General features: G+C 43.4%; 2 protein-coding genes across 9 annotated transcripts in view; both read left to right on the top strand.

Moving 5' to 3' along the window:
- The window catches only part of TMTC1 (transmembrane O-mannosyltransferase targeting cadherins 1), a 214,191-nt gene extending 199,569 nt beyond the window's left edge, over positions 1-14,622 (top strand). For all 8 annotated transcript variants that reach the window (XM_050918180.1, XM_050918178.1, XM_050918179.1 and 5 more), the window contains 4 exons: positions 531-668; positions 1,288-1,410; positions 2,418-2,495; positions 3,485-14,622. In XM_050918180.1, coding sequence (XP_050774137.1) covers positions 531-668; positions 1,288-1,410; positions 2,418-2,495; positions 3,485-3,625 — 480 coding nt within the window. In that variant the 3' untranslated portion in view covers positions 3,626-14,622. The remainder of the gene's footprint in view (positions 1-530; positions 669-1,287; positions 1,411-2,417; positions 2,496-3,484) is intronic.
- Positions 14,623-20,477: 5,855 nt separating this feature from the next.
- Positions 20,478-27,291, top strand: part of OVCH1 (ovochymase 1) — a 58,301-nt gene continuing 51,487 nt past the window's right edge. The window contains exons 1-2 of the mRNA XM_050936225.1: positions 20,478-20,529; positions 26,454-26,572. Of these exons, the coding sequence (XP_050792182.1) occupies positions 20,478-20,529; positions 26,454-26,572 (171 nt within the window). The remainder of the gene's footprint in view (positions 20,530-26,453; positions 26,573-27,291) is intronic.

Here is a 27,291-nt window from a genome sequence, read left to right on the forward strand (position 1 = left end):
TTTAGAAATATTATCCAAGGCGTGGAGATTTGAGGGGGTTCAGTCTCAGCCTGGCTCTCTTTCCATATGGATGATAATTACTGTGAGCTTTCCTTAGAGCAGGCAACTGAGCAAGTCTTGGTTTTAATTTTGTCCTGAGGCAGGAAGGGGTCTTCCTCATCTGTGTCAAAGCCCAGAAGATTGGCCTCCAACTCTTTTTTCTTCTCACACCGTTAGGCCTCATATTCTAGCTGAGGATGACCAGAAATGACTTGCTCCAAAGCCAGCCAGTCATTCCTTCTGTCCTCCAGGTGCTGCTGAACCACTTCCTGTTAGCACTCCCACCTCCTCCCTTGCCAGAAAGCAGGATGCCAGGACTAGACGTTGGGTCCCGGGCTTAGTAGTGCATGATAGCTGAGCTACTGTATTGACTCTGATCTTACCAGCCAAGCAGGCTAGCCTAAGTTTTCACAGCTCTTTTGGCATCAATGCGTGACAAGAGAGGAATGTGATAAAAAGGGATGAAAACTCTGTTTATCATTGATCTCTAGGCACAGGTTTTAGCAATGATGGGACAAACAAAGGAAGCTGAAAAAATGACTAACCATATTGTGACAGAAGAGGCCAAGTGCCTAGAATGCTACCGCCTTTTATCAGCAATCTACAGCAAGCAGGAGCATTACAGCAAGGTACTGGGAACTCCGTGTGCTGCTGTCCCCCCCACACACAATCAAAGGGTTTGAGATGAATTTTAATCTCTGTACAGCCAAAGGCTAGATCCTGTCCTGAGACATGTGTAGCAAGGGCATGTAGCCACATCATGACTGATATAGTTTGTGCATGCACAATAGCTGGATTGCTTTATATGATGCTTCGGTTCAGCTAGGTCAGTGTTTCTTAAATTTTTTGATACCAGGGACCGGCTTGCTGCCTTTTTAAACTGTCAGGAAAATCTCATGGACCAGTGCCAATCCACGGACGGGTCATTGAGAAAAACTGCTCTAGGAAATAGGATTGAAGGCCAAAGGCTTGATTTTTTTCTTTTTCCAGAGGTGTTGAGTACTCAGTTCCTACCGACTCCAGCTGCTGGGATCTGGTCAGCATCTCGGAAAATCAGGCTGTGAGGTGCTAGAATTTAGGTTTCTGAATGTGGTAAAGGTCCACGAGCAAACAGAAATTTGGGGAGCAGGGTGATGATGCTGTGTATTGCTCAGTGGTTCATGTGCTCCAATATCATAGAGATGGGCACAGCATAAGAACCTGGATAGAATAGAATATTGTGTCCTCTCTCTCTCTCTCTCTCTGCAGGCCCTTGAAGCTATAGATAAAGCTCTGCAGCTAAAACCAAAGGATCCAAAAGTCATATCGGAGCTCTTTTTTACTAAGGGAAATCAGCTGAGAGAACAAAACCTTCTTGACAAGGCTTTTGAGGTATAACAAGTAACCGCTCTAAAGCACATGGCTATGTTTATAGTTCAAGAACTGAGCTCACTAGCTGTAATTAATATTCTGCAGAGAACATATGTGGTGCTTGTTCACTTATATAGCTCATCTGGTCACCATATAGGACAGCTGGGATTATGGAAGGGTAGTCACAATTCCATAGTTAAAGTTACAACAGTGTTCTCTCTGCCTCCTTTCCTTTTTGAAATACTGCTACACAAAGAATCTCCCTCCAATTCGGTAGATTACTTGTGGAATCAGGGATAGCTCTCTAGCTATTAGAGATCATAAGTTTAAGTCCTGAATCATAAGGTTTAACACCCTGTCCAAATATTTTGTTATAATTAATTAGAACTCTGAGTATACTTGTTATCCATATAAATGTCCAGATGCTCTTTGAATCCTCATCTGTTATGATGTCCCAAAAATAGAGGTGATCCTCAGAGTCCAGAAATTCTTTTAATGATTCCCCCACCCCCCCTTGTAGAAGCAAAATAAAGGGGTAGGGGGAAGCTACCTACAGTCCTTGTTAAATCTGCACACAGGTATCCATGTTGTAAGAAAGACTGCAGCCATTCAGATAATAAAACCTTGCCAATGTTCTCTCCCTCCCTGCATATACATGCTGATGTGGAGTTGTGGAGATTCTTTTCTTATAAGGTAAATGTCATGTGCAGAAGGTAGCTGTAAAGTGCAGAGCATCCCTGCACGTCAGGATCAGCAGAAGGTAGTGCACTGTCCTGGAAGTTGCCTGGATTCCCTGCAGGACTCTGCAGACAAAGCAAATTCCCCCAAATAGGCCCTTTGGGGAAATGGTCACTTCATTCGTCTCCACTTAACGCTCTGAAACAATGCACATTTTGTACGTAAGAAAAATCAAGGAAGAAGACAACAGTATTTTAAAGGGATTGGTGGGGGGAGTCATTTCCCACGTAATGTGGCTTTTAGTCAGGGACACAAGCGTCTTAACCTGAAGACATTTCATATTTATTTAGAGCTATAAAGTGGCTGTGGAACTGAATCCAGATCAAGCTCAGGCATGGATGAACATGGGAGGGATTAAGCATATCAAGGTAGGAAGATTTCTTAGCTTTTCTGCAGGCTGTCAAGTAAAGGAACTATTTCTGTTCTTCTAATACATTGCTGAACTTGCCATCAGGCAGCTAAGTGCCTGTTCAGTGTGTCTTTTTTTGTTGCCTGCTGAGTTGGATCCAAAGAGGATGTGAGTCTTTTACAGCCCCAGCTAGAGATCCTGGCTCTAACTCAAGTTGTAGAGATTTGTGCCTTTAATTCTGGAAATCTCTAGTTCAGTCCCTAGTGTATTGGTCAAAATGGCTGTCATCACACAAGTATCCAGTGGATCTAGATACGACATGCGGGGGGAGGGAGCACCTGGACTGAGCAATAAATCAGAGGCAAAAGCAGCAGCAACATGGAACCCTGAAGGGCTGTCTCCCTTCAGAGAAAGGTTGATAATTCAAGAAGTGGTCAGGAAAACACTGGAGATGGAAAGGCTGAGAGCATAGTCTGTCTTTTGAAAGGTGTGCTCCTTCATTAGTGAAGCTGTGCTTAGCACATAATCTACAGTGTGTGTTTTTAAACTGTTGGATAAATGTTCCTAGTCTATGCAGTTGAGAATCAGCCCTTTAAATTCCACCTTACCTAATCCACTTGATGATAGTGTCTAATGCATAATACTGACACCAGTTGGTGGAAATATGTTGACAAGACGTGATTTCATACTTGATGATTATTGTAGCATATTTTTCTGAATGTCCTAAAGATATTGGTTTAACTCATATTATACATATCTTCTGCTTGGACATTATAGCTTTGTTCTAATCTGCTTCTTGCCATGTCCCTGTTGATCTAATTTAGGCACAGAGTGAGTTCTTCTGAAATACCAGTTGACCAATTTAATAATGAATGGAGTGTTGCTGTTTCAAAACATGTCAAACACACTTTTAAATTGCTTTCTCCATCCATTATGGAGCTTGCCGGTCTCAGGCAATGATGTTTCAATGTCAGAGAATACGAATGACTCTCTTTCCCCCTTTTATAGGGAGACTACATCAATGCACGTAGCTATTACGAGAAGGCTTTACAGCTGGTTCCAAACAGCAAGCTGCTGAAGGAGAATCTGGCTAAACTGGATCGCTTAGAGAAACGATTGCAGGAAGTCCAGGAGAAAGATCAGACGTAGCTGGTGGAAGGAGCATCGTGCCCCTTGCAGAAGAAAGAGAAGTGGAAGCCCATTGGCAGAAGTGACACAGAAGGAGCTGTGATGTGACTAAGAGTTAAGGAGGGCAAATTTGGGGGGCACATTTGTGCATCACCAAAGTTGCTGGAGACCCTTCATTTCTATAGGGTATGCTGAAGAATGAGTGAAAACCCTGTTTTAATCAAGACTTCTGTTTGGGTTAGATGCATATCACTGCCATGAGTGCTGTAAGTGGGAGATGCACCTTTGATGTCCTGGTCTCTCACTTCCCAAGCTGGGTGGGCAGTAGAGTCAAAGTTCTCATCCACTGGCAAGGGATGGAGCAGTGCCTCTTGTTAGTCAACATTCACCCACTTAAGGAGTACTGTTAATGGTCTCTAAAACATTCCCCATAAAGTCCTCCTCAGCCAGGACGATGGTGACAATTATCAGCAGAGAGCATCAAAAGTCGTTACAGGGTTAAAGCTGGGAGAAATGGTGGCCATTTTTAGGTCTCCAACAATGACTGGAAAATGACCCCAAGGAAATGGAGAATTATGTCTGGACATGGCTGTCTCTGAAAGTGATGATTCTCTAACTAGGGCTGTTTTTGAGGAAGAACCTCAGTTGAATGTTTTACTCGGAAGATAATCATTTTTGTAACTATTCAAATTCATGATATCACAGAATTGTCTGAAATCACATGACTTTTTTCGCCCAATCAGAATTATAATTTCTATGAAGAAATTGGAACTGTCCAATCGAAATGTGGAATTCTTTAATGGGTCCACCTCCCTCCCCCCCTTCCTCTCCCCCCACAAAAAAATCTATATTTTTAAATATTGAGTGGAAAGGCAATTTGCTTCAGAATATGGACATTTATTTTTGAGTGTTATTTATTTTTAACTTATAAAATGTTTAATATATTTTACTCTGTTTATAAGAGTTGGACAACATCCCTCACAGTTAGCAATGTGGCCTGTGATTGTTGCTTTTATTGTATAAAGTTAGAAAATACGGCACCACAAGGCTGTGTTTGAATAATTCTCCCTGCTGATATTTCTAAAGCAATTGGATGTTGGACCAAATTTTCATTACAGCAGTGCCACACCCATTGATATGTAGGGTTGCACCAGTTCAGCTGAGATGAGTATTTGATCTGTTGTTATAGTTGAGATAGCTGAGAAGGTTAGATGAGGCAGTGTAGTGATATCCTGCCCTTTCACTCTGGACAGCAGCTCATCTCACAAGTTTCTTGTTTTCATCTTAGCCCCCATCATGAAACCATCATACAGTTTGTTTCAGCCTGATTGCCATGTCTTTGCTGAAGAGAAGCCCAGGTCATGGAATTAATAGCGGGTGGTTCACGTTGGGACAGAAGATACAGCTCGGTCAGGGAAATCTTGCATGGCAATGGCACATGGCTTTAACCAGTGCTAATAGGGTGTCACTATCATGAGCTCTAAATGCACTCAGGAGTAAATTAAAGAAGTTTCCATAGTTAAGCATAGTCATGTGATGATGTGGGTCTGTCTGCTTTATTTAGAAGGTTTGATTTTGTAGGTAAAATCACTTTTTGTAGGTAAAATCACAGACATGAAATAAGAGTTTAGAAATCAACAGAGTACCACCCAAGCACAGGGCGGGTTCAGTGGATCCAATGGCAGGACTGAAGCATAACCACATAGGGTTCTGTTCAGTACCGAGGTGATGCTGAAGAGTATTAATTTGGCTCTTGCACATAGCCAGGTGATTCTTTTTTGAGTTCTTGCTCATGTATGTTCCACTTTGGATTTTTCCCTCAGTGGTATCTGTCGGGCCAGCTCGAGTGCCCTTTGGTGCCACACCCTCTCAGTTCCTTCTTACCACTCACAATGCTTGCTGGAACAACTCCTCTTGCTTTGGCAAGGCATTTTTCAATGGTTTCTTCTCTGTATCCTTGTTTATTAGTCTTAGTATAGTTGTAGTGTAAATAATACTAATGTAGATAGTTATAAGCGCTCCTTTATCATTGAGGGGCTCCCTTTGCCACAGGGCATGCCCCTGTCCTTGGGCTTCAAATCTTGTGTCTCCTGTGGCAAGCCTATGCCTCTGAGAAACCCACACTCCAGTTGTCTGAAGTGTCTGGGAGAGGCTCAGATAAGAGATTTGTCAGAACTTTAAGCCTTGTATGAAAAAAGACAGGCTAGACTGAGGACTATGCTAATGGAAGCTGCTCTAAGACCGGCTTTGGAGCCAAGCTGCTCAGATTCAGCACTAACCACTTTGGCCTTGGTGCTGTGTGTATCCTGGCTACATTCTTCATCTTCAGTGTCAAGGAAGAAATATAAAAAGCAAAGCTCCAAGAGAGGGTGTTTGCCAGTGCCAAAGAAAGGCAAGCAAGGGGAAGGCAGTGGAGTGTGACCCAGGTCGGGCCGCTCCTCCACCCCCGGGTCCATGACAGAACCATCAACTCTGCACAGAACGTTGAGTCTAATACGGGACTCTCTGCCGACACCAAGAAGTCATTATGGCACCAGCAGAATCACAGTGCCTTCAACTCAGGAGGCCTTTGCAGCGGCCAGGGACTTATCATTCCCAGTACCGTTGACTCTGATGGGACAACCACTGGCAACCAAATGAGCATGAGCCATAAAAAGCATGGTGATCTGAGCTCCTTCCCAACACCAGGACCTTCCGTACCTTCCATGGGCAAACTGACCGTGTTTTCTTCTACAAGGTCATCCCTATCCAGCACTGGTCCCTAGATACTCGACTCTGATTGACAGAAGTGAGGGGTACCACTTTCCCATGGTCACCTTGGCAGGACTCTTTGTCTGAGTTCAAGGTGGAGCCCTACACCCATCCCAAAAACCACCACTGGTATCCGTCTTACATGCCACCAGATCCTGGTGCGGGTCCCCTCGCTGGTGCCTGGTCAGGTGGACAATGGCCTAGGCAGTGGCCATTCTGGAACCCGTGGAGGGCTTACCCTGGTACCGGGTCCGTCATCCCACTCGTCATAGTCAGTTGCTTCTGAAAGGAGGGCCCCTGCACCGCTCCACTCAGCACTGGACCCTGAGTCCAGTACCGAATGTGGTATCGGTACACAGGATGTGGGCCCCATGTAGGTAATTGAGGCTGAAGAAGAGGAAGAAGCCCCCTCACCCCCAGTACAGGCCTCTTCCTCCTCTACCCAGATGAGCGGCTTGCTGCCATGTGATGACTTTAGAGCCCATCAGAAGCTTCTAAAGAGGATAGCAGCTAACCTGGGGCTAAGAATCGAGGAGTTCAAGGAATTGTCCCACAGCCTCATTGACATTCTGGCTGCAGCAGCACCATCTCAGGTGGTCCTACCCATTAATGAGGCTGTATTAGGTTGATCAGAGTCCTGTGCAGACCCCATCTTCTCTCCCTCCCACTTCAGAGCGGGCATAGAATAAATACTCTTTGCCAGCCAAATTGTACGGGTACTTATACTTTCTCACACACTCTTTCTGGGTCCCTAGTTTTATTGGCGGCCAACAAGAGGAATAGACAGGGCCAAGCAAGTGCTACCCCCAAACAGAAGGACACTCAGAAACCAGATCTGTTGGAAGAAAAATATATTCAAACCAGCAAACCACTTGGACTCCTTGTCCACATTTAAAGACTCCATGCCTCAGGACTTAAGGCAGGAATTCTCTGCCTTCTTAGAAGAGGGAAAGAACATTGTCAGAGCCTCACTCCAGCCAGCACTGGATGCAGCCAGCATGGCGGCTGGGACAATGACCTTTGCAATGGCCATGAGGCAATGCTCTTGGCTGCAGTCCTTGAGGCTACCTCAGGAGGTCCAACAGTCAATTCAGGATCTCCCTTTCAAAGGCTTCTTGTTTTTTTCAGGGTAAATGGACACAAAGCTCCATGACCTGAATGACTCAAGGGCTATCCTCCGGTCGCAGGGCCTCTATGTTCCATCTACTTCAAGAAAGCATTTCAGGCCTCAACAGTCAGCCCACTTTTTTATTCCACCATCAAGATACAGGACGTGTTCAAATGAAGGAACAGAGGTTACAAGTGCCATCAACTGCTTTTATTCATTTCAACCTCAATACCAAGGTTGCATAGGTACTCCAGTTGGCCCAAGCAGGCCTTTTGAAGGAGTGCCCGAGGGCACTATACCAGTTCCCGCTTCGGATCCTTTCTACGCTTTGTTTTTGGACTGACTTTCCAACTTCAGCCCAGCGTGGTCCCACATCACATCAGACCAGTGGATGTTAAATACATTGGTGTATGGTTATACCCTTCAGTTTTCATCCACCGTTCATTCCCACCCCCTATCCTGTCCCTCTTCAGGGACCATTCTCACAAGCAACTCCTAGACCAGGAGGTGCAGATCCTCCTACGGATGAGGGCTGTGGAAAAGGTACCTCAAAAGTTGAGAGGGAAAGGGTTTTACTCCCAATATTTGTTAAGGCCAAAGGAGGCCTTCATCCCATCCTGGACCTGCATCGCCTCAACAATTATCTCAAGAAACTGAGGTTCCACATGGTCTGCCTGGTCTCCATCATCCCCTTCTTGGATTTAGGGGACTGTTATGCTCCCCTCAACTTAAAAAAGATGCTTACTTTCACATTTCCTTCTTCCTTGGCCTCAGAAAATTCCTCAGGTGCATATTTAGGCCATTTGATCAAGAGGTTCCCAATATATGTCCTTCCCCTGCATTATGAGCTTCTTTTAATTTTCATAGTACTCTAAAATCCACGTTTAATGAGATTATCTAAAATATTGGTACGCCACAACAGGGGCAGTGGTGCAAGTTTGGAGTAATTTGGTTCAGGCGTTACTCAGATACTGTCTCCTTTCCCCCCAATAAGAAGATTTTAATATTCCAGTTGCTCTAAAACTGACATGCATAGTGAGATTACCTTGAACAATGGTATTCCACAACTGAAACTGAGGTAGAGGGGAACTCCCATTGAGAGGAATGAGTCCTTTTACACCACCCAGAGCTATTGTGTTAGACTGTTCATCTCTTTGGAGAATCCTAATTCATCTTAGTATACCCCACTGAGGTGAATGGTCCATTCCACACATGAACAGTACTCTTGTACTGCAGAGGGCTGTGCAGAGCCCCTTCCTTTACACTAGCTCCCTGAAGTAGATACAAAGTCTGGGGCTCCCTGCTGTTCCTCTTGCTGCCTCCAGCTGGTAGATGTGCTCCTCACAGCCCATCAGTTACCACCCTCCTTTCTTCCCATGTCCCTTCCAGCCCTACTGGGGGCATGGTGGGGCCAGGAGAGCTGGCAGCTAAAGTGGCAGATTATTCCCCTCCCACAGGTGCCCTCCAATCATACCCCCTCACTAACACGTCTTCGTCAAGAAACAAGGGAAATGAACAGCCCAAAAACATGGTTAATGCAGGCCTTGTTTACACTACAGTGCCTTTTGCCAGTATAGCTATGCCAGCTAGACTTACCCCTGCTTAGTACCCTCTTCAATTCAAGAAGTGTGTTTCAGATTCTTACTGGCACTGACAGTCTGATGTGCCTTCCCTGGCTTGTCAGAGTGGGTTTACATCTGCTGATGAACACAGCGCCACTCATTAGACTGCTTCCCAGGCTGGTGACCCACCTGTGGTTCATTAATTTTATACCAGTATAACTCCACTGATTTCATTGGCGTTGCTACAAGTGTGGAGACAATCAAGTGAGGCACTGACTCCAAGCACCCATGGAAAAAAATAGTGGGGATGGTCAGCACCCACCAACCGATCTGTTTTTGTGGATACAGATTAACATGGCTACCCGTCTGATACTTGATCCCACTATACCATCACCCAACAGACTTGAGATGACACCAAGTTTGGGAGAGCAATGTTACCGAATGCATGTCTATGAACTCCGAGCCCGCCTCCTTGGGTACTGCTTGTGAGTCATCTAACGTGGAATGGACATGAGCAAGCACTCAAAGAAGGAAAAACAGCTACTGATCTTCCGTAACTGTTGTTCTTCGAGATGTGTTGCTCATGTCTGTTCCACAATCCACCTTACTACCCCAGCACCAAATGGTGCAAGAGCCCGCTGAGGGAAGAATCTCTGGCAACAGTACATGTGGTGCATGCAAACAGCTAATATGGAATGGACATGAGTAACACATCTCAAAGAACAACAGTTACAGAAGGTTAGTAAGCGTTGTTTTTTTTCCCCAGGAGCTCAATCAGACTGTGGAGATGTCCAGGGTCGTGCCTCTAACAGCTGGATGGGACTGATGGAGACTTTGCATTCCTGTGCTTCTCCCTCCTGATCATTTTCACTTTATAAAGTGAACAATTCAAACCAGGGCCAAGTAAACTGCAAGTGTGTGTCTGGGTTCACATTTGGGGACCCGTTCACACCTGGTAATAATATAATTTTGCCATTCTATCTCCTCTACCTGCGTTCTTGCTCATACTTGTCTTTTAGGAACAGATCAGCAGCAGTTCTCTTGTCACCCATCCTTGGATAATTCTCCTCCCCAGCCTGGTCATGGCTGTAGACTCATTTAGTGACTTCTGGATTTCCCCCAAGACATCTTCCACTCAGTTTCCCAAGAATTCAGTCTGACTCCAGTCTTGTCATTCAGGTTTCCTTATTTGGCAGCAAAGCCATGCTGAGTTGATCAGACTCAAGCGTATGACATGGGTATAGGACATACCACACATCCAATAAGTTACACAGCAAGCCTCTTCCTTTATATACATTTACTCTACATTGCATCACACATTTTGGGATTGGCTTAGTCACTTTGTAGGAACCAATCCCTGAACAAACAAGCTCTGTCCATGTGTGACTGACTCTACCTAATCTTCCAGGTTTATCTTGCCCATAGTAGATGGTTCCCTAGGTGTTGCCCCTTATCTTAGCTAGTACGGACATTCTGCTTCCATCCTGCTGTTCCATTTACCTCCCTAATCTTGTTTCCCAAGAAATGAGGCCTCACCCATGTCCAGTTACTCACGTCATGGCATGCCTACATGGTGGATTCCTAGTGAAATTGTTATTCTGAGGCTATTTGCATGAAGTAGCTACAGGCTGTCAGGCTTTCCCTGTACAAAGTCAGAGTTGGCCTGCCTGGGAGTCAGGCTCGCAAAGCCCCATAGAAGGCTGTGCAGGCAAAGTGAGTGCTAAAGTGGTCTTTGAGGCTTACCAGTTCTCCCACGGTAGAATTTTAGTTAGTTCATAACAAAGTTTCAGAGCTCAGACAACATGCATATACCCATAGAAGTCCAGAGCACTTTAAACCATTGGAAGACCAACGTTTAGTGAGAACCATCATTATGTACCATGGAGGGAGTAACTCCATTACAGTGGGGGTATGTGAAAGGGTTGAACAGGAAGCATCATACAGGTGAAGCTCTCTCCCTTTTGCTCTGCAGAACCTAATTTCTTGGCACCAGCACCAAGGTTTCCTGTTAGAAGTGCAACTTTTCAAAGCAGAACACGGAGATTAACCCACTCAACTCCCCTTCAAGCTCAATCACGCCCTGATCCTGCAGAGGGCAGATCCTTAAAAGAAACGATTAAGGGGGGAAATGATAGAGGTCTATAAAATCATGACTGATGTGGAAAGTAAATAAGGAAGTGTTATTTACTCTTCTCATAACACAAAAACTAGGAGTCGCCCAATGAAATTAATAGGCAGCAGGTTTAAAACAAACAAAAAGGAAGTATTTTGTCACACAACACACAGTCAACCTGTGGAACTCCTTGCCAAAGGATGTTGTGAAAGCTAAGACTATAACAGGGTTCCAAAAAGAACTAGATAAGTTCATGGAGGATAGGTCCATCAATGGCTATTAGCCAGGATGGACAGGGATGGTGTCCCTAACCTCTATTTACCAGAAGCTGGGAATGGGTGACAGGGGATGGATCACTTGATGATTACCTGTTCTGTTCATTCCCTCTGGGACACCTGGCATTGGCCACTGTCAGAAGACAGGATACTGGGCTAGATGGACCATTGGTCTGACCCAGTACTTCCGTTCTTATGCCCACACAGAGACTCATTGAAGTCACTGGGGCTCAAGATGGGCTGTGTGGATAACTTTATAGAACTGGGGCCTTAGCACCCAATCCTGTGAGGTGTTTGGCACCCTCAGTTAACTTCCACTGAGATTGAGGATGGTGCTCAACATCTCAAAGGAAGGGCCCTTTGCGCATGGCATGCTAGGGTCCTGAGTGAGAAAGATACTATTGAACAGCATCACGTACTGCACATTGGCAGAGCTATTGTTTATAAAGATGCTTATATCAATGCCGCAAGCTATCCCGTGAGCCATAGTTTTCTGAGATAAGTTTCCTGTAGCCCAACAGCACTTCGAGACCTAGCCGAAGACAGCTGAGAATGCAGGCGGGAAGGTGTTATGGGAAGGGTGGATGGGAGAATCTTTTGTTTTTAAAAATAGTATAAAATAGACACTGAGCCTCAGAAAAGTAAGACAGACAGAAATAAAGAAGATACAGTCTTCATGCCCCACGCGTGTGGCTTTAAAATGTGACCAATTATATTATTTTTTCGAATGGAAAAAAATGTTTATTTTTTTAAAGAATACTTTGAGAGGGGAAGAGAGTTTGTTTAGCTAGAAGTTTTGTGTGTCCTTTCTGGCTGGCCTAATAGGAGGGCTGAATCATTATCACAAGAGCATTCAATCAAGGCCATCCCATCCTGCTAAAACTTGTACTTGTGTAAATGTAGAAGAGATTTCTCATGTCCCTCCCTGATCCAGGAAAAGATGTTGGCTCTGACCAACAGGAGACATGCAGTACTGTTACAATGCTAGCTTCTCAGATGGGCAACCCAGGGAAACCAGCCCAGCATGAGATGGTTGGTTTGGCTAGAGGGCATGTTTGTGCTCATTGTATTGTCATCGCTGCCTGTCTTTGGTCTTGTAAATTTCAGTTGCCTGCCAACACGCAAGAATGTACATTTGGCTGGCAACATGTTGATATGCAAAGCGGTTTAACCCCAGCCTATCACAGCTATGAAAGGTTGTATCATAAAACAAGTTTAAGGCAACTTTTGAGAGAGGAGGAGCTCATTTAAATAATCCCTCTTTCCCTAACCAGCACTTTATGGCCCAAACCCATGCCAAATAATAATGTAGAAACTGTGTATTCTGTATCCTGTCACAGTTCTTGGGGAATTGACTAAAGCCCTGATGCTGCAAAGCAGTTAAACATGTGTAGTTCTAAGCCCACGAATAATTCTATTGGCTTCAATGAGACTACTTCCATAAAGTGCTTTGCTGGATCAAGGCATGTATCTTCATCAAGACATTACTGTAGGTAAGGAACGATAATGGCCCAATAATATGCAATAGGTTACCTCAGCCAAAAGGAAATTTTACTGTGAAGAAAAATAGAGCAAGTTAACCTGTGATGAAATGGATCTTACTCGAATTAATGGTTGAAAACATCCTCTCCTTTTGGTTTTATATAGTTCATAAAATAAACTATGAATACTTTGGTTTATGCCTACTGCAGTACTCAGCATGCTAACTACAAATTATAATGCATATTTTGCTGAAAACCTTAACAGGTGGTGGCTAGCTCTTTCCCTTATGAAGTAGCATTATCTAAACACACCTCTAAAGATGCACATCAGCTTAATCCAAAGTGGAGAATTAACCCAGAGCTGGAAAGATAGGACATTTGTGCTAACTACATTTCAATCTCAAATGGCAAACTAAAAAGCTGTCATTCTGTTTTGTTGGGAGGGGAGAGGGGTTGGTTGTATTTTCTCACTCAGAATAATGTTCTGAACTAATGGGTCTTTTGGAAGTTTGGGGTTTTTTTAGTACATTTTACTTATTTAAAATCCAACACTCTTTGCTCCTCCCCTACTGCCATCTCTCAAAAAAAAGGATTTAGGAAGGACATTTTTATATTTCACATGGACATTTTGGGCTAGATTTTTATAAAAATGTGTAAGCAAGTCATTTTGACCAAGCAGCACATATGTGCATCAGATAAAATGACTTTCATTTCAGACTGAAATAGACCACAAATAAAAGATGAGAGAGCGAGGGAACACACAGAAAGTCATGCCTGCTCTCATGCATATAAACTCTTAACGTTCAGAGATTCTGAGCACCTGCAACTCTACCTAAAATGAACAGGAACTGTAGCTGCTCAGCACCTTTGAAAATCAGGCCAATACTGCGTAAACTATTTTTCTCGTGATTTAAGACACAGGTTTTAGTTACTAGCTCTTACTTTGAGCTGTTCTGTATATGCTCCATAAGCCCGTGGTTCAGCAAAGCACTTAGTGCATGCCTAAATTCTATTGAAGTCAATGTGTGTTTCCACCTGCTTGAAATTTCTGTGCGTTTTATTACACACCCTATTCCTGCTTTTCACATGTGAAGATGACAGCCTTTTGAAAATCTAGCCCTAAGGGATTTTTGCTTTATGGGGACTCATGCAGTAGTTTTATAATGTAGGAGTTTTCTTTCATGTCCACTTCAACAGAGCAGCAAAAAGAAAAATTGCTTGGTCTACAATAGTGTTTTAACATGGCAAAGCTGCTTAAGGTGACCTTTATAACTTTTTGCAAAACTTCCTTGCCATGTTTATACTGACTTGCTGAAAAATTCTTTCTTCTGGGAAATTTGCCCTGGCAGCATCTTCTGCGAAAGTTACAGCTTCTACAAATTTATTACTATAGAAATATCTTTGCCTGAAATGGCTGTCATGCTGCTTTCTCCTTCTGTCATGTGGGAGTTATTTGCATTGACTGTTGTTCTTATGATTCTTGTTTCCGTACCTTTGTTTGTATCAATTATGCATATCTTATTTTTTAAAAGCCCACCAATTAGAAATGTTGAAAAATTAAATTCACACTTTTAAGCAGCTGGATGTATGTCAGCAGTACAGTATTTTGAAAAACTTTTGCTTTGTCACTGTGGGATACATTTTTGCCTAATGGAGTTATGATCGGAGAAGTCTTTCCAAAAGAAAATGTATGTAAATGTATATTTTATATAAAAGTGAGAAAACAAACTGTGTCTGGTTTTGTTCTATCAGGTGAGAGGTTCGCCTACATCCTACGATAAACCACCAATGGATTCTTTTACTTAGGATCGTGTTCTACCCCCTTACTCTGCTGAGTAGCACCTTACTGCACAAATAGTACCATTAACTTCACTGGGACTTCTTATAGAGGAGCGTGCTCTTCAGTAACAGTATCAGAAACTGGTCCATAATAAATAGCAAATGGGACAACAATCAAAGGCTGCATGTGGGGAAATGGCAACAACTGGCATATACTTAAGCAACTTCATCAACAATTAATCTGTTAATAAAGGCATTACTACAGTGATAGGTTCTATGTATTAGGAGATACCTGGAGGAAATGTATCCGATTGGCTTAGGGCTACAGAATAGAAGGAAAAAGAGATGGAGGAGGGAAAAACAGGGAATAGAATCTCATCTCATCTAAACGTCTTGCCTGAGATTGTCACCTTTTTCCGGGCAATGGCCAGGCCATTGCATATGTTTGTAGAGCACCTAGTACTATGGGACCCCTTGCTAAGCAGCATCTCTGGGCACTATCACAGTACAGATGTCAATAGGCATCTTTGCTGAAAGCCTATTTCCAATCAGCCCAAAAACCTAAAGCCATGTACACAAGCTATGCTGTATTCTGCCCTCACTGTATGTCTGAATCCCCTTTAGGGAACTTGCATGTGCATTGTGAAGTTGGAATGTTCCCCTTAACATTCTTCAGTCCTTAGGTGGCAAAATATTTATTAATGGAGCTTGTTGGCTAAACCACTCAAGAGGTCAACATTGTGCCTATAGAGGTTCCTGGCACACTGCACAGCACTACACTTCAGAGAAAACATGGTCCAGATCCTCCCAAGTGGATCTGTATGTGGCTTTCCCCCGTTAGCACAGGAATGTCTTCCCTCTGTTGTCTGACAGGGGTCTGAGGCTCCATAGACTTCAGGTGGCAAAACCAGAGTGGGAGGACATTGGAAAGGGCACAGAATTGTTTCCCCTTTGTATCCCCTTCATGGCCGTGGCAGAGAAGTCACTGATGAATCCATCCAGTGGTATTGGTGCTTCTGCTGATGTCATACCACCACAGATGGAAGGGGTTGGGGGGAGCACTAAAGCAACAGCCATCTTGTCAGGATTGCTCCTGTCCCTTCACGCAGAACTGCTGGGCTGAGCGACATAGCCTCCAAAATCCACAGCCTCCTTAACTCCTCCAACCAAAGGGGATGCTTCCAGGTAAAATTCCACAAGAGTAACTTCTGAGAATTTTTCCACAGAATGTTCAAGCTCCATGTGCAAGTCTAAATATATAATTCCTACTCTGCTGAGTGGTAGCAGATGTTGGGGCCTTGTAGATTGACTGCCTCTTGGAGACATGAGTGATGTGGAGTATGGGTATATTTTTAATGCAGTTTATTCTATGCTAACTACATTAGTCCTAGAACAGAGATGGTCACAGACAGCATGCACACAAACTCTCCTTGCAAGAATCTCAGCCCAAATGTGAATGCCCAGTTCACAGAGAGTGACTCTCTCCCCAGAATTGGCTCCAGTTAGAGATTGAGGAAGAAAACAAAACTTCCTTGCTGCTTGCCATAGCCCACCTAAGAAGAAACTACATCACAAAACGAATAATTCACACATTTCCTCAACAATTGTATGCTGCTCACATGCATATATAACAGCATTCCCTGGTGACTGCTGCCATAACTAATAGGCCACTTCTTTCCCCTCCCCCTTTACTAATGTTGAAGTGGTACCTTACTCTGCAAGTACCCCAGTGAAATCAAGGATATTATTTAGCAGGAGGAGTGAGAATGGTAGCAGAATCCAGCCCAATTAGAACAGAACATATTTTCTTTGTCCTTTAAATGCTTATTGTAAGACAGATGAGCATTTCAAAGCCCCCTACTTTTGCAGCTCCTCTTTGTAAAGGTGCCTCAGCACATAAACTAGGGGAGCCAAAGGCTTCCGGGATGGGTAAGCCAACTCAAGTTATTTCTGGATAATGAGCTGCAGGTGTATCTCTATGCTGACTAACCTACACTAATTTCTAGATTTACTATGCACAACTATGGACAGATTATATCTGAATCCCAGGGCACTGTGCAGTTAGGTGTGTTATTTGTTGCTATCCCAGAGTTATTATCCAAAACAGCGAATTGACTCGCCACACCTGCACAATATATTCTTTTCTTTCTACATATATTGTTGCTTAAGGCATGAGATTATTAGTCTCACAACGATAGTTATTCTGACATGGGCAGATAAAATACAGCAGGTATTTCCATAGTCTGGAAAGTTTACTCAGAGCCCGAGATAATAGGTCCTAACTACCAGACTCTCCCAAGGGTTGGGTTTGATGGGATCCAGATCCAACCCATGCCTGCTCTTGATTTATTTCACACAAATCAAAGCCAGCTCTAGCATGCTCTCTCTGTCTGCTGAAGCAATGCATTTTTAATCTGCAGTTACACAGAGGGGTGACAAGATGGGATTTTCAAATAAGGAAACATGCAAGTGAAACAGCATTGTAAATCTCGCAGACTGAAATGAATTAGGAACTATAAATCTGAAAATGGCCCAGGAGGGAAACTGAATCAATTTTCTGACACCATCAAGTCTGGGGAGATGGGGGTGTCAGTGTCACCGTGGTGCTGACATATGGGTTATCTCTGGTACAACCAGGGACAAGATGTTAATAAACCACCTGTTCACTGTTACAACCATTAAATGGTTTAGTGTGGTCTGGGTTTTATGTTATCACTGGCTTACTTCGATTGTAACAGCCACCATTCCAAATCTATTAACCTTTTTATTAAATACTCAAAAATAGATTTAAAGCATTTGAAATGTATTAAGTAAGGCATTCATTTTAACACTATCTCCTATTCCCTTTAGTCATGTAGTGTCTTTGCAGGGGAACAGCCCCCCCCCCGCCCCCGGTTTGACAGGTTTTTAGATGGTATTAAAGGTGTCCTTTAATGTACACTTCATGTATTACCTGGCCTTATATGGAGACGAAAGAGAAAAAGTTAGTTGCACTGGCCTAGAGCTGATGTGGTCATTGTATCCTATTTTCTTTAAGCCAAAATGAGGCAAATGCACACAAGGGGAGGGAAAAGTATAGCAAAATTAGAAAGTGCAGTGTCTGTGTCTTGCGCTTTCACTTGCAGCATCATTGCTGGAGACACACAGGCCCAGCACACAATTGTATCAGTGCAGCAGACCTGGCAGACTTTTATCAGCATTGGGCTGTTTAAGGCATTACCTTGAATGCCTTTCTGGTTACAGTTCACAGCAGAGCTTCAAAGGTTGTCTTGGCCAGGTAAGCCAGACTCTTCTTAGACAGAAGACAAAAGAACTGAGATAGGCAAGAGAAGAAATAAGTTCTCGAAGGAAAACAACATGGGGGAAGGCTTATGACCTATGGCTTACATCCTGGACATTGTTCAGAATTTAGCTGAAGCCAGTGGAGGTGGTGATATTAGCTGGTTCCCTCTTGCTGGCCTGATCTGGTAAGGATGCCTTTCAGGATCAGAATAATGAAGACCCAAGGGTGTCATGGTGAATCCTTGTGTTCCAGGAGACTGTGCATGTGCAGCCCTTATGGTAAAGCTTGCCTCTTCCAGCTCAAACATCCCATTTAGTGACACCTGGCATGCGTCTGACGAAGTGGATATTCACCCACGAAAGCTTATGCTCCAATACATTTGTTAGTCTATAAGGAGCCACAGGACTCTTTGTTGCTGGACAAACAGTGTCAAAGATGGGAGGGGACAATCTCAGCCCATTAAAAGGAACCAATCAAGTTACATTTTGCTGACTTTAACTCTAAACATTTCTTCCCATTTCTCGAACTGTTCAGCTTATTTATTATGCCGGCCAATGATTGTATCAGGGGCCTTGAATAGCCCTTATCACAGGTTCTTCTAACTTAAACAGTCTAGTTTGCCCCAGTCTGATTGTTTCCAGCATTCACTGACTTTCATAGACAATGCTATGGAAGCTGAGTTGGCTTTTTGTTACCCTCTTGCCTCTGCACAATAACGACAGACAGACACCCACGTAAAATTATAGGGCCAGATCTTTAGCAGATGTAAACTGACATAGCTCCATTAACTTATCAGAGTGGAGGGAGGTTACTAGTGGAGTTCCTTAGTGGTCAGTCTTGGAACCAATCTTACTCCACGTTTTAATTAATGACCTTGGCAAAACAAGTAGGAGGGTGCTAATGAAATTTGTTGATGATATTAAGTCAGGGAGGCATCATCAAAACAGAGGAGAAGCAGAGCATTACACTGGAAGAGCTGGCTGGCCTTGAAGACTGGAGTGACAGAAATGAGATGAAATACAATAGTTCAAAGTCTATTGGGGTAAATAATAAGAATTTCCAAGCTGAGGATTCACCAGTTGGCAGTGACAGGAGGAGGAGAGAGAACTAGGGGTATGGAATGATCACAGGATGATTCTGGGCTACCTATGCGATGCGGCTGTGAAAAAGGTCAATACAATCCTAGGATGTATCAGGGCAAGGCATTTCCAGTAGTGAAGCATTAATGCCATTGTGCAAGGTACTGGTAAGACCTTGTCTGGCATCCTGTGTACAGTTCTGGTCACCCATGTTCTACGATGAATTTAAACTGGAGCAGATGCAGAGAAGAGCTATTATAAAGATCAGAGGAATGGAGGGCCTGTCTTCTGAGAGGACACTGGAAGAGCTTGGCTTGTTTAGTCTAGCAAAAAGCAGGCTGAGAGTGGATATCAATAAATTAGGGTGATAAATACCAGGGAAGGTGAAGAGCTATTTAAGCTAAGGGCCAAATGAGAACAAATGGATTTAAGCTGGCCATGAACAAATCCAAGATGGACATTAGACAAAGGTTTCTAAGGCTGAGGGTCTGGAACAGCCTCGCAGTAGGCATTCTGGGAGTAAACAACTCAGTTTTAAGAGCAAGCTGGAAAAATTTATGAGTACAGTTGTCTAATGATGATGTGTCTGATGCTAGGGGGCAGGGCTCAATACCCCTGTGGCTCACTGTTATGTTCTGTAACCCACACATCAGAGTTTCAGCCAAACACCATCCCTGGAAAGAAAGAGATTTTCTCCCTGGGTATTCTGGAAGGGTTTTTAAAAAATCTCCTTCCTCTGACACCACAGGGATGGCCATGGTTGGAGATGAGACAATGTGGGGAGGGCCAGAGATCCAAGATGGTACCAAGCATTATCTCTCTTTCTCAGGTGCTTGGCTGGTTGGTTCTTGCTCACATGCTCAGGGTCTAATTGAAAGTCATAGAGGGGGTTGGAAAGGAATTTCCCCTCAGGTCAGATTGGCAGGAACCTTGGGGTATTTTCACCTCCCTCTGCTGCATGTGGGTGTGAGTCACTTGCCAGGATTATCTGGGTACATCTCACTTAATCATTTCCCTGCCATTGCGGGGACCTTGGGCACTGGTGCACCTTGGTCCCTCCTATTCTCTGCCCGTAACACAACATGTTCTCATCTCCTGTAGGGCTGTAATACTTTGGTCTCCTTTTGGGTGCTAGGTGGTATTGTTGGCCTGTGCTATATAGGAGGTCAGAGTAGATGAGCTAGTGGTCCTGTCTGGCTTTAAGCTTTTTGACTCTGTGATTGAAATGAAACTGTTTAGACTGAAGCTTGATGCAGATTAGGCCCATAGTGCTACTGTGTTTCATGAGGTGGAGAGGAGGTGAGGGGTTGAAAGCGTTTGCTTCTATTTTCTTTGCTTGCTGCTTCTCTAGGCATCCACCTCCTCCCAGACTCATGTGGAAGGAGGTAAATGTCTAGAGACAGGCAGCCTTGCAAGGCTACCTGGCAATCCTGATTAACACGATGTTGGACACCATCCTCCACCTTCAGTCCAATTTAAACCAGTGGAAGATGGGTACAGCGAAGGGCAGCTGAGGTGAAGATGAGACTCTGATGACAGCCTCCCAGACTCTGCAATTGGAGTTAGGAGCCTAATTACCTTTGAGGATCTGGGAATGATGGTGTTTCTACAGCAGTAGCACCCAGAAGACCAAGGTTTGTGTCAGGCTGGATGCTGTACAAACACATAACAAGAATAGTCCCTACACTGCATGCCTCTGTTTCCCCTATAAAAGGTGGATAGTTATGCCCACCTTTATACAACCCTTAATGATTCTCAGCTGAAAGCTGTTCAACACCATCCTCAGAGCTGGAATTCAAAAACTGCCCTTGGAGCTCTTAATTTGTGTCATGAACAGGTAAGTTGTGTAAATAGGTTAGTTTTCAAAAAGATCATTTCCTGTTCTCCCAGAAGGGCAGGCTAAAGCCACCCCGATGCCTTCATACTTCCCAGGTAGCTGTGAGTAAAGGAGGCAACACCCCCACTCTGCATCGCTGCCCCACACCCCTTCCCACCAAGCGAATGGTGACTAGTGTCATAACAGGATTAGGGCACAGGGTTACTGGAGTCCTGGGAGCTAAATTCTTTCTCAGTCAGCTACTTAGCATGAAAAGGTAAAGAATGGGCATATTTCAAAACAGGAAGGCTAGAGCCTGAGGGTGATAATGACAAGGAGAAAGAGAGGGACAGATGCAGAAAGCAATCGCTACTGCTTATGGTGCAATCTCTGTAGAGGGGCATAGATCCTGCAGGAATATTCTGCTACTGCTAATGGGGTCACCTATTTAATAGGGCTCCCCAGGAGGCCTAACAGAGAGGGAGAAATGGTGCAGGCCTGAGAGAGGGGGGTGGAGTCTAGATAGAAATTGATTGGGACCCTCTCTATAGGTGGCTAGTTTGCAGTCCTGTGACTCCACCTGCTGAGGCTTATTCAGCCCCTTATCTATTAAGCAATCCTGGAAGTGGAGCTACAGCTGTGGGAAGGTTTGGACTTTTTATAGGGAGGCAATGAAAAGCAAAGCAGTGTAGAGGCTAGTTGTGTTAGAGTCTCTTTTTCTAACCCCCCCCCCCCCTTTTGCTGGATGAGGGTGACAGTTTGACTTTAGTGTACTTTCATATGGCCATGGGAGCATCTGTGCAATCCCTCCTGTTTGTTTTTCTCTCCGCTCAATGTGGTAAGTGAGTCCCTCCTTGTTCCAGCTCAAGGGCATGAAAGCAGAGCCTGTAAGAAGCCTTGGTGCTGGGTCAGGCAGAGCTCTGCCTGGGAGGCTGGGCTAGAGTTCTGATTGAGCCCCTGCATGAGGCTGGAAGGGAGCTGAAGGATTTGAGAGAGTTACTTTCTCAGTCTAGAGAAGAGGCAAGAATCTCTAGCCCCTCTGGATGGACCAATTTATGCCTCAGAACACAGGGTTGTGCCATGTGACTTGTGAGCCAAGTTCCAAATGAACTGAGAAACTTGGTCAAAGCTTAGTTTGTGCTACCAAATGTCAGACCAGGAAGCAGACACCACATAAAAATTCCCTCTGGGTGATTTGCTTCACAATTGTTCCCTTTTCCCTGCCCCTTATAATTTTGTCTTTTAGTGGCTGATATCCATGATAAAATGTAGTCAAGTGTAATAGGAGTGGTCTATATACTATGTGTTGTCTTGGCATCTCAACCACAACAGTCCCTGATCGCCATGTGCAATGGTTAACTAGTTCAGGGGTTTTCAAACTTCATTACACTGTGACCTCCTTCTGACAACAGAAATTACTACATGACCCCAGGAGGGGAGACCAAGTCCTGAGCTTGCCTGTGTCCCGCTGTCCTGGGTGGTGGGGCCCAATGGCTTCAGCCCCAGGCAGGGGGCCTGTAACCTGAGCCCTCCCACCCAGGGCTGAAGCCCTCAGGCTTTTGCCCTGAGGGGTGGGGCTTGGGTTTCAGCTTTCACCTCAGCAACTCTAAGCCAGCCCTGGAGACTCCATTAAAATGGAGTTGTGACCCACTTTGGGGTCTCAACCCACAGTTTGAGAACTGCTGAACTAGAGAAGTTCTGCATGATCAATTATATAAACTGCTGTAACTTGAGTAGGAGCAGCTGTTACCCCTTCCCTGTACTACTTATCTGCTACAACACCTGTTCATTTTTCTTCTTTCTGCAGGAGAGATCCCCAGTCATACTAAACTGTAATGTGTACAAATGATGATAAATAGGCTGAATCCACTAAACTTAAACTGGTGACCTAAGAAAGCTCTGTACGAGCTGGGGCTCAGAGCAATGTTCTTCAGCTGATATTGTTTGTGTTCATAAAGCCTTTCTACGTATCCTCCTTTATTAGTTAACATACTAATGAATATATGCCTTGACACCCCCCCCCCCAAGACCTTCACTAGATTATAAGGGACTCTTCTTCCCAGAAATGCTTGCAGGGGAGAGGGGTAAAATGGTGCATGCTGGAAGCACAGTAAATTCTTCAGAGCAGAGGATGTCAGGAAGGTAGCATTGTACAAGGGACCCCCATGACCCTCAGAGAAACTTACAGATGTTTTTCATGTGAAGATGACAATAAATAAGCTTGGAAGGATTAGATGTTGGTTTCACTGTACACACACAAATGATGGAAATATTTTTCATCAACTTAAGTTTACAGATAGGCAAAATAAGAAAAATGCTGTTTGAGAACTGAGTTTGATTTGATATTTACTTCGTATATTTTGACATGGGACAACACCAATGTGTGTTTTTAATGGTCATAAAGCTTTAGTTTTTTTGAATCTTGTCTCCTGTCCTCAAATAATTATCTGACTTCCCTGATAATTTTGGGAAACTGAAAAATTTAAATGGATAAAAATTAAAAATGCTTAAAAATAAACTTTTTTTTTAATGATTTCAACAGAAAATATCATCTAATTCTGCCAAGCCTAACAATAAAAATCCTGGCTGGAAATGATGTAATTAGCTGTGAGACTGTCTAGCATGGCTAGTTCTCTGCTGTTCCTTCCACTCTGTTATGGTGCGTGCTATTCCTCCCTCGTTAGTATGGTCTCTCTCTCCACCTAGATCAATGGTCATCTCCCATGAAAGCCTGTCTATTTTCCACTGCTTACAACAGTCCTGACATGTTGCTGAGACAATAGTGTCCTTAGGCATATGCATCCAGGAGTCTCTTATCTATACATCCAACCCACCAAGCATGGGCCTAGTTATAAAGAAGAGGGATTTACCCCAATGAGAAGGCTTTGAATGCTGCTGCCTCTTTCTGGGGTCATTCACGACCTTTAGACTAGTGGTGGAAGGGAGAGGAAAACATTTTTCTGGTGACTCTGGTAACAAAATTCAGTTTAAAAGCAAAAAGAAAATATTTCCTATGGTCTGGATGGGACTCCAGTTTGTTTCTCTGTAGAAAACATTGACATAAGAGTTCTGTGGGAATGGAAGCTTCTTCTGGAGAGATGCTGTTTCCCAACTATTTATCATCCTAGTCTCAATTCCACAGGACAAGTTCTCTATATGGCTCACCACGAAAGTAATAGATAAGGAAATATGGGGCTTTAATTTGGTTTGAACTCATACAAAGCTTTCTAAAACCTCCATGGTGTGATCCTTCGTTTCTGATGCCGATTAGCCAAATCAAAGAATGAGCAAATAAAACCCCTTCAGGTTTGTGTGGAACCAAGATAAATATGGGGTCGCCAATGAATGACATTCATCCACATTGCAGGGCAGCATTAGGGCTAAAGGAGTATAGAACCTGTTCTATAGCAGCTGCTTGTGAAAGAGCCAATGACATTTAGTAACTAGATTCTGGTCTCTATTGGACCAGTATTAATTGGGAATGACTTCCAAGGAGTTACTTCAGGCATATGCTAGTGTAAATGAGATCAGAATCCAGCCTTTAAGGTGTGTATATATAAGCACAAAGCTGTGGCAACCTGGCATTCTGTCTAGGGTAGAACTGAACAACTATCCAGTACTTCTAGGTTTCACTTTGCGTGTGTTTCATTTGTGGTGGTGGTGGGGAAATTCCACCTCTCAGGTGTTCCTGTGGGAAGTGTGTTGGCCTTGAACTAATGGTGTATTGCTTACAGCCCTCTTAGGTGTAGGAACAGACCAGCTGAGTGGTGCAGAAAAATTGCTGTTGTCCCATCAGGGGAGGAGCAAGAATGCTGAAGATCTATCTGTCTCTGAACCATCCAGTCTGGGGATACAGGACCCTGGTATGAGGAGTTACCATACAGTAGCTCTTTTCTTTGTGTCTCAGATCTTTACAGTCACTTGTGTATACTGTTAACTGTGATTAATAACTTTCTGCAGTGGATAAGGTGAAGAGGGGTTTCTTCAGGCCCCAGCATGTCTTCTGCCAGGTCTGTGAAACAAGTACGTTATTTTCTGCTGGGTGATTTTTTTCCCCCCAGAAAACATAAATGAGATTGCAACAGATTTATTTTGAACTTTCTGGCTTATTACAGTACCTAAAAGCAAACCAGACACAACTGGGCACAATCATATTTTCCCTCTGTTTGTGTCTCAAGTTTCAAAGGTACAATCACTTCTCAAATGGATTCAGGAAATGTATGTCTCTTTGGAGTGCTTGTCAACCTGAAGCAAAAGATTGCATGCTGAGCCTGTTCAATTCAGTCAGAGAGAGAGCATCTTTCATAACTTACTCTAGCTGGCCCCTTTGTGTATTGCACAAGGGGCTTTTTAAACTTGAAAGTAGTAAATACTCAATTAAATATTTAATATTGCAGAGCCCTCCTGGGTACTGAAAAAATAGATTAAACAGGCCAGCACTGTATCTCATAGCACTTTTTAGGTAACTTTATAAGTGCCAATAACATTTGATCAGTAATAGTTTTATCGTCTCTATTCATTCTTCAGCTGCTGAGTGAATGAATAGCTTTGATACATTTGATGGCAGCAGAATTAACTATTAAGCACCATCACACTTAAGACAAATTGACTTCAGTCTCTCTCACGTTCTGATTTATTCTCTAGACGCACCATTCCTGTGTACTCTATATATTCTCCACCTGAGTTCACTTCATTTTGGAAGTCAAACTTAATACAGTAGAGCCTCAGAGTTACGAACACCTCGGGAATGGAGGTTGTTTACAACTCTGAAATGTCTGTAGCTTGGAACAAAACATTATGGTTTTTCTTTCAAAAGTTTACAGCTGAACATTGTCTTAATACAGCTTTGAAACTTTACTATGCAGAAGAGGAGTGTTGCTTTCCTTTTTTTAAAAAGTAGTTTATATTTAACACATTACTCTACTCTATTTGCTTTTTTGGTCTCTGCTGCTGCCTGATTGCGTACTTCCGGTTCCAAATGAGGTGTGTGGTTGAGTGGTCAGTTTGTAACTCTGGTGTTCATAATTCTGAGGTTCTACTGTTGAAGGCAGTGGTTCTCAACCTTTCCAAACTACTGTACCTCCTCCCGATTTGTCTTGTGTACCCCCAAGTTTCACCTCACGTAAAAACTACTTGCTTGCAAAATCAGACATAAAAATACAAGTGTCACAGCACACTGTTACTGAAAAAGTCTTACTTTCTCATTCTTGCCATATAATATACAATAAATCAATTGGAATATAAATATTGTACTTATATTTCAGTGAATAGTACATACAGGAGTACAAACAAGTCATTATGGATATGAAATTATAGTTTGTACTGACTTTGCTAGTGCTAGTGTAGCCTGTTGTAAATCTAGGCAAATATCTAGATAGGCTGATGTTTCCCCAGGGGTGTGTGTACCCCCGGTTGAGAACCACTGGTTTAAGGCTTTGTAATCCAATACTTAAACATGCAATTCCCAGTATTGGCCACTAGGGATTCTGTTAGAGGCTGATTACAAAATCAGCATTATGTCCTACTGAGACTCCCGAGGCTGTACACTCATACGTATCAATGTTGTTTCAGTTTATAACATTTTCCTTTCTGTCTGGTGTAGGATTAAAATGTGGAGTTCGGCCCGTTGACTTGGAGAACCAGAAAAGTTTCCTGCTGTCTGGATTCTTTTCTAGAATTGTTGGAGGCAGAAATTCAGTGGCTGGGGGGCAACCCTGGCAGGTCTGTGACACAAATACAGTAACTTCTTGAGGGAGTGATGATTTTTTTTTTCAAGGCATAGACAATAACTGAGAGGATGTCTTCATTCAGTAAGGAGCCAAATGCCCTTTCTTAACCTGTATCTTAATTTAAAATCCCTTTTCTCCCTTAATCCCTAAAGTTACTAAAGTACAAGTTGCTTACAGTTTTGGCATATGCCTTTCACAAAGGATTTGGAAGTAATCTGTGGGATGGATTAGTTTGAGGGATTTTATCCCTATCACTGATAACTCTGAGGTTACGTCTGACCTTCAGGGAATAAGTTCCAAACTGTTATGCCTCTAACATACAAAAATTGTCCCATCCATACAAGAAAACATTTTATTAACAGTATTGCATACTGGCCTTCTGTTGGCTGTAAGAGTCCTAAAGTTCATCTGTTGCTTCTTCATAGTAGCTCAAAATGCTGGATTAGCTGTATTTGTGGTGGAGGAATTCTTGCCTAATTGTTTCTTCTGTTGGCAAAGTCAGGGAAGTCTAACTTCACAGAAATGTTTTCTCACTCTGTAAACTTAAATTCATGTAATAAAAGGATTGGGTCATTGCTTCCAGACTTTCATTTCGAAGCAAATTAGCAATTTTTGACACTGTCAGTGGATGTAACATTACTGCGTCCTGTTACTATAGTCCTATCTTCACCCCATGAAACAATTTCTGGTGATACATAACAGTAAGCAGGA

This window comes from Gopherus flavomarginatus, chromosome 1 (assembly GCF_025201925.1).
Source record: "Gopherus flavomarginatus isolate rGopFla2 chromosome 1, rGopFla2.mat.asm, whole genome shotgun sequence".
NCBI classification, from domain to species: domain Eukaryota; kingdom Metazoa; phylum Chordata; order Testudines; family Testudinidae; genus Gopherus; species Gopherus flavomarginatus.